Source organism: Bacillus rossius, chromosome 5 (genome assembly GCF_032445375.1).
Source record: "Bacillus rossius redtenbacheri isolate Brsri chromosome 5, Brsri_v3, whole genome shotgun sequence".
NCBI lineage: Eukaryota > Metazoa > Arthropoda > Insecta > Phasmatodea > Bacillidae > Bacillus > Bacillus rossius.
In genome coordinates this window covers 83,393,931-83,412,608 of record NC_086333.1, presented here as the reverse complement: position 1 = coordinate 83,412,608, position 18,678 = coordinate 83,393,931, and the positions used below count along the sequence as shown (strand labels likewise).

At 42.1% G+C, this 18,678-nt stretch overlaps 1 protein-coding gene across 1 annotated transcript; it reads right to left on the bottom strand.

Annotated features, from left to right (window-relative positions):
* Positions 1–1,713: 1,713 nt before the first annotated feature.
* Positions 1,714–18,154, bottom strand: LOC134532400 (receptor-type tyrosine-protein phosphatase F-like). Its single transcript, XM_063368840.1, has 9 exons — positions 18,057–18,154; positions 13,001–13,068; positions 10,794–11,096; positions 10,408–10,683; positions 9,027–9,332; positions 8,229–8,510; positions 5,951–6,241; positions 4,481–4,765; positions 1,714–2,148 (listed from the first exon to the last, which is right to left on the bottom strand). Exons 1-9 carry the CDS (start codon positions 18,083–18,085, stop codon positions 2,057–2,059), a joined length of 1,932 nt encoding a protein of 643 aa, XP_063224910.1. The 5' UTR covers positions 18,086–18,154; the 3' UTR covers positions 1,714–2,056.
* Between the last annotated feature and the right edge of the window lie 524 nt (positions 18,155–18,678).

The following is an 18,678-nucleotide window of genomic DNA, read 5'->3' as shown; positions in this document are numbered from 1 at the left end:
GAGCCTTTGAGGTCCGCCGCCCACGCGCCACGGCTGAGTCGTCGTCCGGCACAAGCCTCCTGCCAGTCACCGCCAGTCACCGCCAGTCACCGCCAGTCACCGCCAGTCACCGCCAGTCACCGCCAGTCACCGCCAGTCACCGCCAGTCACCGCCAGTCACCGCCAGTCACCGCCAGTCACTTTCCAATCACTTGCCAGCCACTGCCAGTCACCACCAGTCACCGCCAGTCACCTTCCAGTCACCGCCAGTCATTGCCAGTCACCGCCAGTCACCTCCCAGTCACCGCCAGTCACTGCCAGTCACTGCCAGTCACCGTCAGTCACCGCCAGTCACAGCCAGTCACCGCCAGTCACCGACAGTCACTGCCAGTCACCTTCCAGTCACCGCCAGTCATTGCCAGTCACCGCCAGTCACCGCCAGTCACCGCCAGTCACCACCAGTCACCGCCAGTCACCTTCCAGTCACCGCCAGTCATTGCCAGTCACCGCCAGTCACCTCCCAGTCACCGCCAGTCACTGCCAGTCACTGCCAGTCACCGTCAGTCACCGCCAGTCACAGCCAGTCACCGCCAGTCACCGACAGTCACCGCCAGTCACCTTCCAGTCACCGCCAGTCACTGCCAGTCACTGCCAGTCACCGTCAGTCACCGCCAGTCATTGCCAGTCACCGCCAGTCACCGCCAGTCACCTTCCAGTCACCGTAAGTCACCGCCAGTCACCACCAGTCACCGCGTCACCACCAGTCACCGCCAGTCACAGCCAGTCACTGCCAATCACTGCCAGTCCAGTCACCGCCAGTCATTGCCAGTCACCGCCAGTCACCTTCCAGTCACCGCCAGTCACTGCCAGTCACTGCCAGTCACCGTCAGTCACCGCCAGTTTTTAAGATGGTGGACAGATTTCAAAATGTCGAAGTTCTTTTTGTTTAAATTTACACATATATTTTTATACATTTTAAAAAGTTTTAAATAAAAATTTGATAACATTTACGGGTTTGCAATATGGCGGTCCATTTTATAAATAGTGGGTGATCTTTATATTAAAATTTTATTAATTAAATTTTTATCAATTTTTAATTTTTCCTAATTATTGTCCTTTATAAATAGTGCGGATTTTAAAAATGGCAGACGTAACAAAAGTGCAATGGTAGGGAGTGAGGTATTAGATGCGAAAATTAGAGGATTCAAAATGGCGGAGAACCAAGATGTCGTAAAGTCCTAGAATTTAAAATGGCGGAATATTATAAAAACTAATAAGGCGGAAAAAATAAATGGTGGATATTAAATGGTTGTCGGGATCAAAGAAGAGGTCATTCAAGATGGCGACTGTGATGTCACAATCCAATATGGCTGAATTACACTCAATCCTCAACCAGGAACCAGTAGCAGGAGCCCCTTTTATATACGACTATCATCTCAGCCGAGCTGTCCATCATTTGATCCTCACTTCGCCTAAGGGGCAATGCAACTGAGACTCATTGAAGAACTGATCCAGGAAACATGCTGGTTAGCTTATATTGTATCGTCATGGGTTTGCGCGAAGCAACAATCAGTTCAGTGAAGTGTTGCTTCCTTGGCAGGAATTTCTATGGTTGCATTGATTCATCCACACCTTCTCAACTTTGCCATTCAATGGAATCTCACAGGCATGATCATGTAAATTTGGGCTCTATGGCAGTAAACATAAGTTTTTAAGTTAATGTATATTGCCACATTGTTTTGCAAAATTTATTATTATCAATTTATTATGTACAGTTGTTACAATTGTATTTTTCTTTTATATTTTGGCCCAACTCCCAGTACATATATTTATTACAATATGTGGTACTTTAGTAAAATAATTAGGCTTAACTTTCAAGACTAAATTGAACAGGAACGAGTAACTCTTAAAGTTTAAAAATGCATCACATTAAATACAATATATTTTTATATATATCTCACTCTAAAATTAAGTTTCCTGAAACAACTATTGTTTTATGTTACACAATTGCTTTTATGTACTGATAAACAAGGAACACAGCTGGTAATAAGTGTTCTCGAGAAGCATGAAGGAGCGTCTACTGTTGACTGGCGAGAACATACTTCGCCGTACAGACTGTTATCACCCAGGTGACGATGTTCACAGTGGACAAGGCGGCTGCACAGCTCGCTGAAAAAAAAGTGTTTGTTCATTTATAGAATAGTTTGAATAAAAACATTTGCATTTTCTTTCATTAAAAGTATTTCCATGAAAAAGTGAAAGTCATCATACAAATAGCAATTAAAAAATACCTACCATAACAATTTAAAACATATTTTCGACTCTTGACACATATATAGTTTATGTAAAAATGATTCATCACATTAGTTTTTATCCTTAAAATAAAGGATTAAATCGAAGCAATCAAACGTTTTTCAATTGTTCTTAACAAAAACCATCACCCAGATGTTCTACAACTGCATCCTAACATTTTTTTTTCAGTTGAATGTGCAGTGCTCAAACTATTTCATTAATATTTTTGGTACATTAACTGTGAATATTTTGCTTATTTTATGAAGAAAGTCAGCAGTTTGGAAAACTGAATTTAAAAAATGAGCAACATAAAAATTACCATCTGTCAAGTATTTTTTAAAAAGGGGGGGTTTGTCTGTAAAGTCTGTTTAAGGACGATAATTTTACGTAATGACGTCATAAGAAAACATTGATGAAAAAATGTACATACTTTTTTAATTTTCAAATATTATTTACAGTTTTTTGCGAATTTAATTTAAATAATTAGTTTGAATATAATCAAGAACAATTAGTTAAAAAGCCCGCCTTAACCTGTTTGATATTATAGAAGATTTTTCTCGCACGGTGGTTGGCCGGTTCTTGCACGTTCGCCTCAGGCGAAACGTGACAACAAGTCGTGCTTTTTCCGTGAGTGCAGCCGGCGTTCATCGATTTATAAGACACGTTATCGCGTCAAAAAAGAGGTAGAACATGTGAGGACTACATTCGAAAAGAGTTCCTGACCTCAAAAAAAAAATTGGTTGTCTGTAAAGTCGGTTTAGTGACAACGTCATAACAAAACATTGATGAAATGAGTGCATTGTTTTATCTAATAAATATAGTTTAAAAAACTAAAAAACATGCTTTTAAAGAATATCAAACTAAAAAGTTAAAAATAAATATAGTTTAAAAAACTAAAGAAACATGCTTTTAAAGATTATCAAACTAAAAAGTAAAAAATAATTTTAAAATTAAATTTATGACAATAGTATATAAGCAATACTAGTATAAATGAGAAAAAAGCTTGAGGCGCTTTGTGCCATATTTTTTGAAAATTAAGCGCCCCATGCTTTTTTCTCATTTATACTAGTATTGCTTATATACTATTGTCATAAATTTAATTTTAAAATTATTTTTTACTTTTTAGTTTGATAATCTTTAAAAGCATGTTTCTTTAGTTTTTTAAACTATATTTATTTTTAACTTTTAGTTTGATATTCTTTAAAAGCATGTTTTTTAGTTTTTTAAACTATATTTATTTTTAACTTTTTAGTTTGATATTCTTTAAAAGCATGTTTTTTTAGTTTTTTAAACTATATTTATGTATAATTATCATAGGGAAATGAGTTACCGACACTACCTATTACCATCTGAGATAACTATTTGGAGTTGCAACGTCACAAAGAAATGGTAAAGTCTCTACGAATCATTTGCAGTTAGATGTATGGATATAATATTAGAATTTACCGGGGAAAAAAAAAAAAACATTTTTTTTTTCGGCGTGGCCGGGAGTAGAACCCACTATCTTTGAATTCGAAAGCTGACGTCACAGAAGTCGCGCGCCTTAGACCGCTCGGCTAACGAACGTAATGAAATGGGTGGGACATTTTATTGTGATGAGTCACTCACTCTTAGTCGAAAGAGTTACAGACGGACAGACAGAGTTACAGACGGACAGACAAACATACAGGTGAAGCTAATATAAAGCATGTAAAAAATTGAATCATTTTTATTCAATTATCACTATTTTGTATGGATACAAAGAAGGAGTGAAATGAAATCTACAATTTAATTTATAAATTTACTTTTATTTGCACTCATTAATTCAAATATGCTTATTACTTTAACGAACAGATTATTTTAAGTATAACTTTTATACATGTTTGCTATTCAACTTCTTATAATCTGTGTTATTCTGTTAAGGATAGGACGATGATATGAAAAGTAGGAAAACGAATGGAAGTGTTTCAAGTTTAACGTGCCTCGAAAAAGGTCAAATCGATCGATGGTTGTTCCAATCGAGTGGAAGAGAGATAGATGCGGCGCAAGCGTACAATGAGCGTAACGGGACACATTGTAACGGGACAACGTGCGTAACGGGACACTTTTCCGTGCGTGCAGCCCGGCGTTCATCGATTGATTAGACGTTGTCACGTGAAAAGAGGACACGGGGAACTCGTGGACCACGTGGACTGCTGGTGACCGCGGAGGACAGAGTCCGGGCACTCACGGCAGCTGGTGGCGGCGACCACGGAGCTGGTGCTGTATGGCTGGCGGTCCGGGCCCAGAGGGGTCACGAGCACCGTGTAGTTGGTGCAGGGCCGCAGCTGGTGGATGAGCACGGTGCTGCCCCCCGAGCGAGCCCGCTCCACGCACCAGCGCCGGCCCCCCGCCAGGGCCCGCCAGCACACCGAGTAGTTGGCCACGCAGGCCGGCGACACTGCAGGCGCCTCGAACCACACGGCCACCGAGTCCGGCGCGGACCCCACCGCCGCCAGTCCTCTGGCCGAGGTCACTGCAACCAGCACCTCCTCTGCCGGTCGTGTTGCTGGACGTCTCCTTGAACCACTGGATGTGAGCCTTTGGACATACGCCATTGCTAAGCACATGTACGACTGTAGAAGAAAACTACAAAAAACCCAAAAGACAAAAAAACACAAATTAAGCAAACAAAATTGCTGTTGTCAACAGGATATAAACACCACATAATATTCCATAACAGGAATATGGTCAACAAACAAAGAAAAAATGGACTAACATAACGAAAAACCTCCCACAAATGATGACAGCATAAAAATATTGAACCCAAAAAAATTCAGCACAACAGTTGAAACGAAGACAAAAACACGACAAAACGTAAAGACGAAACAAAAGCAATAGTTTTCCAAAACAGAAACAAGCGACGTTTTGGGAACTGCTATCTGCTCCCGCCCTAGGCAGAGACGCACATGGAACGAAATCACAGGTGCGACTGTTTTGGTCTTTTGGTTTTTTTTTTTGTAGTTTTCTTCTACAGACATGCATGTGCTTAGCAATGGCGTATGTCAAAAAGCTCACATCAAGTCATCTCCTTGAATCATTCGCAACCTCATTTCATATCATGCACAACTTTCTGTTCGTTGTCCCCGCGACATACCAGAGTCAACAACTATTACCTGAAGTAGCTCGGCTTCTGTGTCCTGATGATGGCGATTGCAATGTCAACCGAAACGTCAATGAATCATTTGCCAAGGACACGGCTACAACCCAGAAGCCAAGCTACTTCAGACATTGGCCGTGAAAGCCTGCGAAGATTATTACTCTTACCTTAGTTGATTTCGGCCGAATGATAGTTTTCCAAGCATTGCTAAAATTAAATATTTTAAGACGTCTGTTCTTTAGTTACAATTAAAAAGGAAATATGGAATGAATGGAAGTTATTTCATACATACAAGGGGCCTAAAATTAAATTGACAATTGCTTGAAAAAAGTAATGAATTGCTTGTGTCGTCCTTTCAATACACACAAATATTAATAATCAAGCCGAATAATACTTATGTTATTGATCGTAACTCAAACAATTTTTTTTACCATTATGGTATCTGGTAACTGCAAAACGTGCTCAAATTCTTAAACCTAACTTGGCACGCATACTGATTGTGACATGTGTGACATTACTAGTTAAGCATGGTGCTACACTTGTGAAAAGTCACGGACTCACCATTGCTGCCACTGTGGAAGTCCAGGGAGCTCGTAGCGGAGTACCTGGCCGCTACCTGCTCCACCCCCACCTCGTAGCGCGCGCAGGTGTCCAGGTCCTCTAGCACCAGCTCCGTGACACTGCTGGAGACATTGTGGGTGGACCGCCAGTTCCTGCCCTGAGCCGTCACCGTCACCAGCTGGTACTGCACACACTTGTTGAGGCTGGACACTTGCCACGACAGCTTCACCGCTGCCCTGGAGCTGTTGGAGGTCATGTTGGTCACCCGGAGGCGAGTCGCTTCTTGAACTCCTTAAACAGTCCATTGTAGTAGTCATCCCTTGCATTAGTGTATCGCCTATTACACTAAAATATATATCATTTTACCATTCAAAACAGACGTTATGTTAGAAATCCAACTGCTTACATATGTAGGCACACTAAATTTGGTAACATGATCACCCAAACAATAAAATGATATGTAACATGCAAATAACAAAGCAAACATCTTCAAACAATAAAATGATATGTAACATGCAAATAACAAAGCAAACATCTTTAAAATTACTTCACTTAGGTGACCTGATCGTAGTAAGTTCTGCAGCCAAAGAAATTTAGGTGAGTTTTAGACTAATGAGGGAAGTGTATATCAAAATGAACAAAATAGTTAGGGGATCCGACACGCATAATCAAGGACAAGATGAAAAGAATAAGGGAACTAGACAAAGTGTGTTTTCAGCAGCATCTATTGACAGCCTGTTGGAATGGGGCATAATGCACTGCTACTAAGACAAGCCTTTCAAGAAGCAACACAGCGCAAGTTATCATCTCAAACTGCCCGTTATAGTCTTCATGCAGGTGGCCTCTATGCACATATGCCCATGATTTGAGTCCCATTTACAAGAAAACACCTGTAGGAAGGCCTGTAGGAACTGGGCGGAGGAACATCGCATATCCAGGGGCACCCCTAATATAGTTCCGTTCTGTTCTCTGATGAGTCGCGATTCAGTGAGGCGCCTGATAATCGAAGTGTTCTCATCTGGAAGTAACATTGAACACGAAAATTTCCAGCTTTCGTGCAAGAAAGTGTCCCATGTTGTGGCAGTGGACTGATGGTGTGAGCAGGAATCAGTTTGGGTGGAAATACGAACCTTCACGTAATCTGTAATGACAATTTGACAGCTCGAAAATATATAAACGAGATCCCCCCACCTTACATCGTGCTTTATTCTGGTGCAATTGGTGAGTCTCTCCGTTTAATGGATGATAATTCTCGTGCACATAGACCTGGATTGTTGGACGACATGCAGGACGAGGGGAGGACCGAGTACTGGCTCACTCTCCGTCTCCAGACTTATCGTATTATCATACATCCAATTAAGCTCATCTGGGATGCATTAGGACGGTGCATTGCAGCTATACCAGCACCTTCCACAACTCACTCAGAGCTGGAAATTTCCCTTATGGAAGATTGGCAACTTTTTGCTCAGCAGCTCCTTGACAATTTCATTTGGTCCATTTCCCACAGGCCATTCGGGGAGACCATAACCTATACTATAAGACCGTTGCTGTAGTGGTATTGTCTGTTTTGTACATTGTCTACTGGTTACATATCCCGTCTCATGTCAATATCAAGCCTGTCAGCATATCATACTGCAAGTAGTCTCCGTAATGTATCTGGTATTAATCCCCTAGTTATTATTTTGATACCCTCATGATTTTGTCTGATTCCCTAATTGTTTTGAGCTGTAAAATTGGCTTTAGACTTAAGAAGGATCAGGAAAATTCGTAGATTAATTTTGCTTTTAAATAATATCAGGCCATCATGGAATACTCGAGTCACGGTTATATCGCGTATTGTTTTCTCTCCAGGTTGGACTAAAAAAAAACTGTAAACACATCAGAATCACTTTGGTGTGCTGACCGAGCTACTTTTCTGCACAAAGAGAGTTTGTAAAATACATAATGGCATGGTTATTTTCATTGGTTAAAAAAAACTTTGGAAAAAAGTATTGATACCTTTCTTGTAGAGAATTTCACGATTTCCAAACTTCGTCTGGTCTTATCGTTTCATAGATATACGTATGAAAAAAACAGAAATTTGTGATCTTTGACCTCGAATAAAAAAACAACGCACAAGCGGGATCGATGGGGATTTTGACAAATCATTCGTAATGACGTATTCAAGACATGTGCAGAAATACAGCTTGTTGAGGATCAATGCAAACTCAGAATCTTTTTTCGTCTATTTCGTCCGGACTAATCCCCCAAGAACCAGTGGGACAGCTGCAGGACTCACCGGCAGTGAATGCCACGTCGGTGCTGGCAGTGGTGTTGGCCCCGGTGGCGGTGAGCCGGAGCACGTAGTGGCCGCAGGGTCGGGTGCGGTTGTCCCACGTGGCCCAGTACTGGTCGCTGGGAGCCGGCTGGCACACCGGGGGGGCAGAGGGCCGGTCCACGTCCCGCAGGCAGCCCGTGTAGTTGGCCGTGCACAGACCCGAGTCCTCGGCCGGCGAGAAGTACACGAACACCAGCCCGGAGTTCAGCACCCTCACACTCACGTTCTGGGGCGGCAGCAGCTCTGCGGACACGTGCAACCTCACTCCTCCTGTCGTGCTGAGCCCTCGGTGGTGTTGTGATCTGCTGATTGCTGTTCCAGATACTTGGCTTCACATTTCACCTAGTTACTCGCTTCCGTTTCCAGTTCTTTAAAGAAGTTCGTATTCACGTTAAGGCAAATTATTTCAATAAAAAGCATATTTAAACATAGCTTTACAAAGTTGTTATGGATCATAAAAAATATTTTGATAAGCTATAGTCAATGAATGTCATGCTCTCAAATGGACGAAATTAAAAATGAAAAGTCAGATAGTTATTTTTTGAAAATATTTACACTAAATATTACATAAATTGAGGTACTTTCTTTAACTTAGAAAATTAACCTCTTTATAATGACTACAGCTGGTGCGATTGCATCTTCGCTTGGGGGATATTGATCATCATAATACTATGTAAAACTCCTAAAGAAGCACTGGCAGATGTGGTAACATCTATGGACTACGTCCTGTGAAGATGTCACACTCGCGCGGTCTCCTACCGGCCAGGCTCGTCTTCACGTCCACGGAGACGGCGGTGGACTCTGAGCCGTCGCTGCTCCTCGCCGTCACGGTGACGTGGTGCTGGTGACATGGCCGCAGCCCGGTGACGTTGTACTGCGTGACGCCCGCTGTGAGGTTCAGGGCCGCGACTGGCTCGAGGCAGAGGCCGCTGCGGTGGTCGACGGAGCACCAGGCGACCGTGTGTCCCTCCAGGCACGACACTGAAGCTGGCGAGGGGTCCCAGCTGACAAGGAAGGAGTGTGGCGTAACCTCGCTGGCGGTGAGGTTGCGCACTCTGTCCGCGCCTGAAACGAACCAATATTAGACCAGTTATTTTTGCCAGTAAAGGAAACTATGCTTCAAACATACTTCCAATTTCCTTACCCATTATACATCAAGCAAGGTTAAACTGTTCAGTTTTTAGAAATATTTAAATAAATTAATACAAATCATTAATTCCATTATTACAAGTTTAGAAACGAAAATGAAACTTTTTTTCGCAGCCATTTATAAAACTAACCATAATACTTACCTTAATGTAAAGCTGCTTGGCCAGTAAGACCGTATCGGTAATCTAATGGTTGTACTCACTACACAAACAGTATCGAAAAACATATTTTTATAGTAATAAATGACTATTCGCAGCCAAACATATAACAAAAACATATAGTATCTAAACCTTCTTGGTAACCAAACATGGGACCCATTCAAATCAAGGAATTTTTTACAACCAGACAAAACTTCCAACAATTTGACTCACCCTTGGAGATATCTAACCAGCAGTAACAATATAGTTCTAGAGTAAATCAAATTAATGATGTTCTAGTCAAAGAAGAAGGAATCAATCACAAGCAGCATACAATAATAATTTATGTTTTGTAGAGTGTGTGTATATGTGGAGTCTAGCCTTGGTAGCTTATAGCTAGAGACAGGAAAAATTCGCGATTTCAATGACCTCTAGGATGGACTCCATGATCCTCTATGCACTCGGGAGAATTGCATCCGCTCATTGCCTACTGACTCGTGACACCTGTTAACTGGGATGCTCGTGATTCAAAACTTCTTTTTTTCCATTGGCCCAAAGTCCTTCAGATATACTGTGGCCCAATCACCGAAGCAGCAGAAATTCAAACTTTTAAGATTCTAGCCTATCGTGAAATGAATGCGCGAATTTTTCAGGTCTTTACTTAGAGCGTAAGACAGTTGGATCTGTAATAATAAAACACCCATCATAACAAAACAGTATTGACAACCAGAAACACCTGGTGATCCCACTGGTGTACCTGCATGGTACAAAGTTGTTGCCTCTGGCGAGGTGGTGTTGGACACATCAACAGCCCTATTGACAACCAGAAACACCTGGTGATCCATCTGGCTTACCTGCATGGTACAAAGTTGTCGCCTCTGGCGAGGTGGTGTTGGACACATCAACGGCCCTCACGCTGACGTTGTAGAGGGTGCAGGGATGCACCGCCACGTCCTCCCCGCTCACCCAGAGGTTCAGCTGGGTCCAGGAGCAGGTCCCGGGATCCCCTGGTGGTGACCAGCACACCTGGTAGCCAGCCGTGCAAGCCTCGGAGTCCACCGGCGCGTCCCAGATCACGGCTAGGTGCTCGTCCGCCACCGACACATCAAGGTTCTGCACGGGTCCCAGACCTGCAAGCAACCCATTAAAATAATGAAAACAGTTCTCCATTACGACGCCTGTTCTATAAAGCAATGGACCCTCTCAGCAAGGACCAGAGCCAGACCGTGGTGGTCCTCACCCTCGGACGGGGTGACGATGACGTCGGCGACGGGGGCCGACGAGCCGTCCTTGCCCTCGGCGGTCACCGCGACCCGGTGGAAGGCGCAGGCCTGCAGCCCGGTCACGTTGTGCGAGGCGGCGGCCACGGGCAGGGACTCGGAGTACTCCGGGCCGCAGTGGGGAGACCAGCGCGAGGGCAGCGCGCAAGAGCTCACCGTGTAGCTGTCCACGCACTGCGCCGTCAGCGGGGAGTGCTGCCACTGCAGCAGCGCCCAGCCGGGACCCACCGCCGGCACCTGCAGGTTCTCCACGCCGTAGCCAGCTGCGACAAGCGACAGTTGGCACTACTGAGACCACCAGGAGCAGTGCACGCGTACCAGGTTCCCTCCTCCTCTTTCAATGTGGGCTGATGGGTGGCAACAACTGTTTGCAGTCAGCCAGTTGTTACACCCAAGTACAGCTGAGAGCTAAGCTAGGCTTGAACAATCTCCAGCAGCGACTAAGAGGACAGTGGGCTGCGATTAACACTGCCCCTCCCCCGGGCCAGCTGGTGGAAGCCCTACAGGCAAAAGTCTCTATTATAAGCAATCCTTCGACCCTCCATATTACCATCCGAGGTTCCTCAAGAAAATAAACAGTGGTATGGAAATCTTCTGACACCACCCAAAGCCTTTTTGTGGGTGACTGATTTGAATGTCAGAGCATACTCATGAACATGGCTTTTGGCATGAATATCAAAATTAAAAGCCTTATATCACTATCTGAAAAAAGCTATGGACGAAGGAATAACCTGAGCGAGAAGCGCAACAATAAGTAATCAAGAACACAGTTGAATCTTATCAGTTAACCGGATCATTCATGCTCAAGACCTCACAGTCGTAGAGATGGTCTAAAATTATATTGTCATGAAGAAAACATCCAGGAAAACTCGGGAGAATGAGAAAGAACAGGCACTCCCTGATCAATAAATCACTAATTGAACTGAGCATGACATATTAGCTAATGCTGAAAAGTTAGTCAAGGAACTAACCCACTACACAACAACAGAAGTTTCAAAAGTGAATCAAACTGTAACAAAATGTATCTTACCAAGATTTATCCACCTGAAGGGACTAATTGATAAAGTACTATTAGGTGATTCCAAAAGGAGGGGAATGGTGGAAGTTCAAAAGGTTATGATCCCTGCACTGATGGAGCAGTAGAATGTAAGACTTTATATCTGTGTTGAGGTGTTTGAAGTGTTAAATGTATGGCCATGTAGCTTATATATACATGTGGGAATATAGGACTTAGACAGTGAAAGCACTAAAAGAATAGAAAGGGATAAATGTGTGGGAACTATATGAGAGAGAAATGAAATGCAGAGCACATATTTGATTTTCAAGACTTTACCTCTTATCAAGGTCGAACCTCACAAAGAGAAATAATAGAAACTAATATGAATGTTTTGAAAAATGTCAACATTGTACAACTGAATATGAAGCACGCTCCTGAAGTAACTAATTAACTCATTATAAATCAACAAGAAAAACGATATAGAAATAGAATTTATACAACAGCAATGCATTTTACGTGGTGAAGTGGTTGGAATTTCAGGCAAGGTGCATTGCCCTTTTAAAAGTCAATAAATTTAATTTAATGTCTTGCTGTTTATCGTCATCACTTGGCTGGGCACATATGGTATGATGCGCTAAACGTCTCCTGAGTCAAGTTACGGGCCACAGAGAACCTCATGTCCAGTTCCAACCTCTCCTACTCGAGGTGCCCAGTGGTTAGATCCTGATCTGGATGGAAGTCGGGTCCCTAACCATGGTGGCAATCCTGGCAGCAGGGAGACCATTCTCTGCAGAAACTAAACTGGTTACTGGACCAAAACCAAAGTCTTGGCCGATGTTTACTAAATATCCGTGCATACCTTAAACATTTCGGGTTAGAGGTAGGAGAAGTCTCCAGCAGAGATGCGTGACAAGTCTTTGTGAAGGAGGCTCGAGCCTTGTGGTAGTAACGACGATGTTTCGCAACCTTCTGGCGAGAAACATTTTTGGGGATGGTTATTGTAGAATTGGTTGTGGCGGTAATGATTGTGTCGGTGGTGGAGGTCGTAGTGGTTTTTTGGTAGTTGGTAGTTGGTGGTAGTAGTTGGTAAGTATTTATTGATCTCGTAATATTGAAATATGTTTACAAAAATGAAGACATCTGGACAGAAGTGATAGAAGGTGACGTTACCTTGGCACTCGCTCGCCACGACGCCTGCAACTCCGAGCCAGCCTGCAACCGCCAGAGGGAGCAGCCAACTGTGACACAGAGAGAAACACTACAGATGATAAATGTCGTTCAATTTTTAACACAATGATTAGAATAAAAAAACATCTGCAAGGTAGCATGTGGCAACATGTGTCTGTGAGCCAAAGGTTGGTGACAGAAGTTCCCATCCTTCCTTCACACAACTGTCTCCCTAAACCTCGTGTCACTAACGAAAGATATGGAATGTCCCCAGCACCCAAATTGTGTTCTTCCTGATCACGCGTTCTTTTGATCAACTGCTTACCTCGTGGGCGCTGTAGCCAGCCGATCAAACTGGCATTTGCGAGAAAAAAGGTTTTTTTTTTTTTTCAATGACAATCTGTTTCCTTCCGCACGGGCGTTACAATGGCCCTTCCTCACATCACCTCACACAGTTCCAGTCTGTTGGGGGAGCACAGAGTGTAGCTTGAGTATCAGGTGCTGGTTGCCGTAACCAACGTCCAGTTCTCGTCTCATAATGTCCAGAGCAATAAGCCAATACTGATCTCACTTCAGCAATCTCTTTTCTTTTTAGAGTACCTACTAAACCCTTCTTGATTAATTTCATTTAAGCCTGGGCACAACTTTTGACAATTCATAATCTTACATTTGTTTATACGCTGTTTCGTTTATCTGACCCCAAACTTCTCTACATACTTAGTTTGTGATGTTAAAACTTTTTACCTTAAATTTACGAAGATTGGTTCAAACTACATATCCAGGGATCTATGTAAATTTTTCTAATATCTTTATAAATTTACAGGTACAGAGTTTAGTTTTCTTTGGAAATAAACTCACTACAATCATCTGAGAGTTTTAACAAAAGCCTCCACGACTTTTTGCGTCTCCAGCAAAGCATCGTTGTTCCGCACACAAGTCTGGCTGCCCTTTTGACAACTCTACACAGGAATACGGAGTCAGAGGCCGATGGTTTCTACGAAGATCTGGCTTTCTGAAACCACGAAGAATTATTTGAGCAGCATTTATGGAAGAAAAAAAAGCGCGTCATCTTACTGTAATTTCTACCAGCGTGACTGATGGCAGAGAGAGGTCTTGACTGAGTCGCCAACCCCGGTGGTTTATGTTGAAGCTTTTTTGGAGTGTATACTCGGAAGATTAGAATAAATGTGTTTTCATACTTATAAAGGATAGATTAATTACTTCCCTTAAGCTTATAAATAATGCCCTTTCAAATAAAAGTAATTTTGTCCGTTTGCGCGTAAGATCGTGAGAACTTAAGTTCTCGTAATTAATCTTATCTCAAGAAAGCGGCGTCAAAATATAAATGCGATGTTCTTATCTCGTCAGATTAATTAAAAGAACATTAATGTTTTTCTAATTGAGTTATTTTTTAATTCTTTTGTGAATTCTGATTGTTTAATTTTTCTAAAACGAACGAAAATTACTCAAGTACTGATAATGAATGTTAGGAATTTTTTTTATTCTGATCTAGTGATGTTTTTCTTAACTGGTCAATTTATTACCAAAAAAAGGGCAACTACAAGATCAGAGCAATTTTTAGATTATAATTGATTATTGTGTTTAAAAAATAACAAGTCAGATGGAAAGATAATGAATATTAAAAACTTTTATGTTCATACTATTAAAACAAAATGTCCTGAAATTTAAATGATTTTTGATCATCAGTAAACATATAATTTGTGCTAAAGAGACCAGAATTTACCAAAGAAAATAGTAATCAAATAGTATCCAGACAAATTCGATTAAATGCATTATACCAATCAAGCCATCAGGATACAGGAACGAATTATTTTGACCTGTGCTTAACTCTCTCTTTGAAGTGAACTCCATTAACTCAACCCCACAGTTACGACCGCCATAGTGGTGGCTTGGTGGTGTTTCCTGCGCACAAGGATCTGGTGTGGTGTGCATCACTTTGTTACTTTCAGCGGTGATCTCAATGATTTATTGGCCAAAGTTTTAAATTAAGATCCAGTGTGCATCCACCGGGAGTTGCAGTGCATGTTAGCCAAAATATCAATGTGAAAATTACGTTAATTGGCTATGTCACACTTTTCAAACACAAAGATATCAGTTGCTTAAAATTCGGGAAGTGTTCGGAATTGCTAGATAATATGTACATATTTAATAGTTTATTTAAAAACCTTATTTAGTTCGTGCTGTAGCGCAAATAATGTGTTAGGCAGGCGAGTTAGTAAGAGCCTACGAATTTACTCTCTTCTCCCCCCCCTCCCCGCCAAATACTTCAACGGGTCGTTAAAAGATGACTGCCAGTTCCAAAATAACTTTTCTTTTAAGGGAAATTTCTTTGTTGAGTGGGCTACAATTTTCTAGCGTTACGAAAATTCCGATCGCATGAGGGGAATAGTTAGGTACGTGGTGGGGGAACTAGGTGAGGAGGAGATGACAGGGGAGAGGTAGAAATGACGCAAGACACTTGCACACTCGCATAATTGTGTTCTGGCATACTTGGCCACTTGCACACTCGTATACTTGTATACTTGAATATTTGGCACTTGCACACTCACATGCTTGCAAAGTTACATACTTACATATCTTACACTTGACACATGAATACCTGCATACTTCCATACGTGCATTTATGCATACTTGCATACATACACAACTGCATATTTCATACTTCCATACTTGCACAACTGCATATTGAATACTTTCACGCCTGTTTACTTCGTGCTTGCATACTTTCATACCTGTATACTTGCACACTCGCATACTTGCATATATGTATATATTTTTTATCTGCGACCTCAATCAAAGAGAATTATGTTTCCTATACCTAGAGACCGGAAAAATTCGCGATTTCAATGACCTCTAGGATGGACTCCATGATCCTCTATGCACTCGGGAGAATTGCATCTGCTCATTGGTTACTGACTCGTGACACCTGTTAACTGGGATGCTCGTGATTCGATACTTCTTTTGTTTACTTTTTTCCATTGGCCCAAAGTCCTTCAGATATACTGAGCCCCAATCATCGAAACAGCATAAATGCACACTTTTAAGATTCTAGCCTATCGTGAAATGAATGCGCGAATTTTTCAGGTATCTACCTATACCTAACCAATATAAAGTATTAAGCTGCCTATATAAAAAGAAATTTAAGGTTAATGTAAAGAAATTATTACATAAGAATTGTTTTTATAATATCAATGAATATTTTAACTCATGTAGTTCTTTTAAAAGTCATTTATAATTTATATTGGTAATTGTTTTTCAATATGTTGTGGTATGTTGTCTTTTATGTATCATGTTTGTATCGTGATTATGATTTGTTAATATGCTGTATTTATTTTTATCAATATGTAATCTTTGTTATAATTTTTATGTGTTATTATTGACGTTCTCTATACCCCAATTGTATTACATACATGTATAGGGGTCAACAGAGAGATGTAATTAAATAAATAAATACCTGATAACATAATAGCAAGAAGTTTCCTTTGTCGTGCATGGACTCTGTGCTTACACTTGTTCTTTTGAAGGACTCTTGTAAGGAGCAGTAATGATTATCTATGAATCTTGAAATGAAAATGTCTTCCTTGGTTTCACTGCAGTGACTATCAGGTGGACAAAACCCAGGGTCGGGCAGGTCGCTCTCACGAGTGTCGAGGGAGAAGGTGGACTGGGCGAAGGGCGTGGCTTCACCTGGCACCGCCCTTTCCGGCACGTATCAACTATTAGCGGTGTTCAATAGGGGTCTGGTTGCGGACCCTACAACATAATGTATTGGCTGTGAGAAACTTTCAATTGTTTTCTGTAAATTAAACGAAATTTAAAGCTGTGGCGGTACTCGTTTCTGATATGGTTTTTGTCAAAGAAAAAAATAATGGCCTTATCGTTTATGGTATTGTTTCTGAATAAATACTCTCCAGTTTATTGAAATAATGCGCAATAGTGGGTTTTTAAGTTATTTGATAAAAATAACGAAACGATGGTTCAATGTAAACCAGTTTTTACTTGTGTGACTAAAAACAGAACGTCCATAATATACTGTCCCAGTTTCAATTGTATATTATAACAGTTTAATTTAGACTGTTCACAAAAAAAACATCAAAGTCAAGTTTGTAACTAACCCAGTTTTTATTACAAATGTTCAATATGTGCATCTTTTGTCATACGCCACACATCCAACCTAAAGTCCAATTATTCCCACACTTTGATTGAAAAGTCCGGAGTAAAGGAAGCAATAACCTCTTCAAATCTGTGTCTCAACTCTGGCAAATCATTAGGTAGCGACGTAACAGAGACATGATCTTTTAAAAAACCCCAAAGGGAAAAAATATATATCATGGCCTTATGTCAGGTGAACGTGGAGGCCAGCGAAAAAGAGCTCTGTCGTCTCGACCATTACAACCAACCCAACGGCCAGGGAATTAATCTTGCATCCACTCTCGTACAAAGAGATTTCAATGGGAATCACAACTAAACTTCTTAGAAATGGTAAAAGTGTGCACTGTACGCTCAGGAGTCGCCATGTTGTGCAGGTGGCGCTGCAAGCGAGAAAACAACAAAGCAATACTCCCGCATGCGCTTATCTTAAATTTGTTAAGAGTTACACTTCAATTGTGACCTTAAACGATATCTCTACAATGCTTACAGTTGATACTATTAAATTTTATAACTGGGACATTCGTCACCATATCTAAAAAAAAACTTTTTAATGGGTTACAAAGGTTAGCGTCCCTCGATTACGTTGGCCTGTTTCCATTGTGAAGGGAAATATTGCAATTTAAAGATGGCATTTATTAATTCAACTAAGTGCTCTAGAATTTCATCAGACAGTTTCTTAAGGACAACTGCCTGTATGCCATCTATTCCCGGAGCTTTACGCGGTTTCATACGTTTAATAGCCTGCTTAACTTCTTGCGATTGAGTTAGGTAAGGCTCTGAAGTTATAGGCTGATTTAGTTTTATTCATAATTCCCTATATGTCATTGCATTAAATATTGGGTCGACATGGGTGGCAGTGGCCCTGGCAGCTGCCACGTGTACTCACAGCCGTGCGCAGCCCCTGCCACTCGCCATGGCGTCCTGGACCGGGTCTGGGTGAGTGGCGCCTCTCTGCGCGCGGACCACTCACTCACTCACTCACTCACTCGCCTATCACGCGGCGGGCAGCCTTATCGTCGGCACCCGACCGTCGCCCTGGTGACGTACTTCACGCTGCTGATCGACAGTAGCTGATGAGTGGAAGTCGTGAGCTACTTCAATGCTCGGGTACTAGCCTGCACGGCTAGCAGAGGCGGGTATCCTCGGCTGGATCACGGGCACCTGGGTGACCGAGGGGTCCCAGTGATGTGAGAGGTACTCACCAGGTCCACAAGCACTGGGGGCTCTCCGGTGGTGTACCATGTTGGGGTGGGTTCCTCAACCTCTGTGCGCAGCCGTCGGCCCTTCAGAACTGTGCCGCGTCCGAATAACGTAAACATTCCAGGTCCCGTGGGACCCATGGTAAGGATGGGTGTTAAAGGCCCAACACCTGCCATGTGAAAGATCCACCATACGGAGCGAACTCAGATTCTGTCCTTTAGGAAGTAGGTACTGAGCCCAGGTGCGTACAGCTCATATATCTTGTGAAAACTCGTATACAGATGAGTCGTTACCAAGTATGGTGGCTG

Bases quoted from the DNA above. Each gene is read 5' to 3' on its own strand.
- LOC134532400 (XM_063368840.1), bottom strand. From the start codon at position 18,085: ATGGCGAGTGGCAGGGGCTGCGCACGGCT. The intron at 13,069-18,056 runs GTGAGTACACGT...TCTGTGTCACAG, and splicing joins GGCAGGGGCTGCGCACGGCT to TTGGCTGCTCCCTCTGGCGG. The intron at 9,333-10,407 runs GTAAGCCAGATG...GGTTCGTTTCAG, and splicing joins GACAACTTTGTACCATGCAG to GCGCGGACAGAGTGCGCAAC.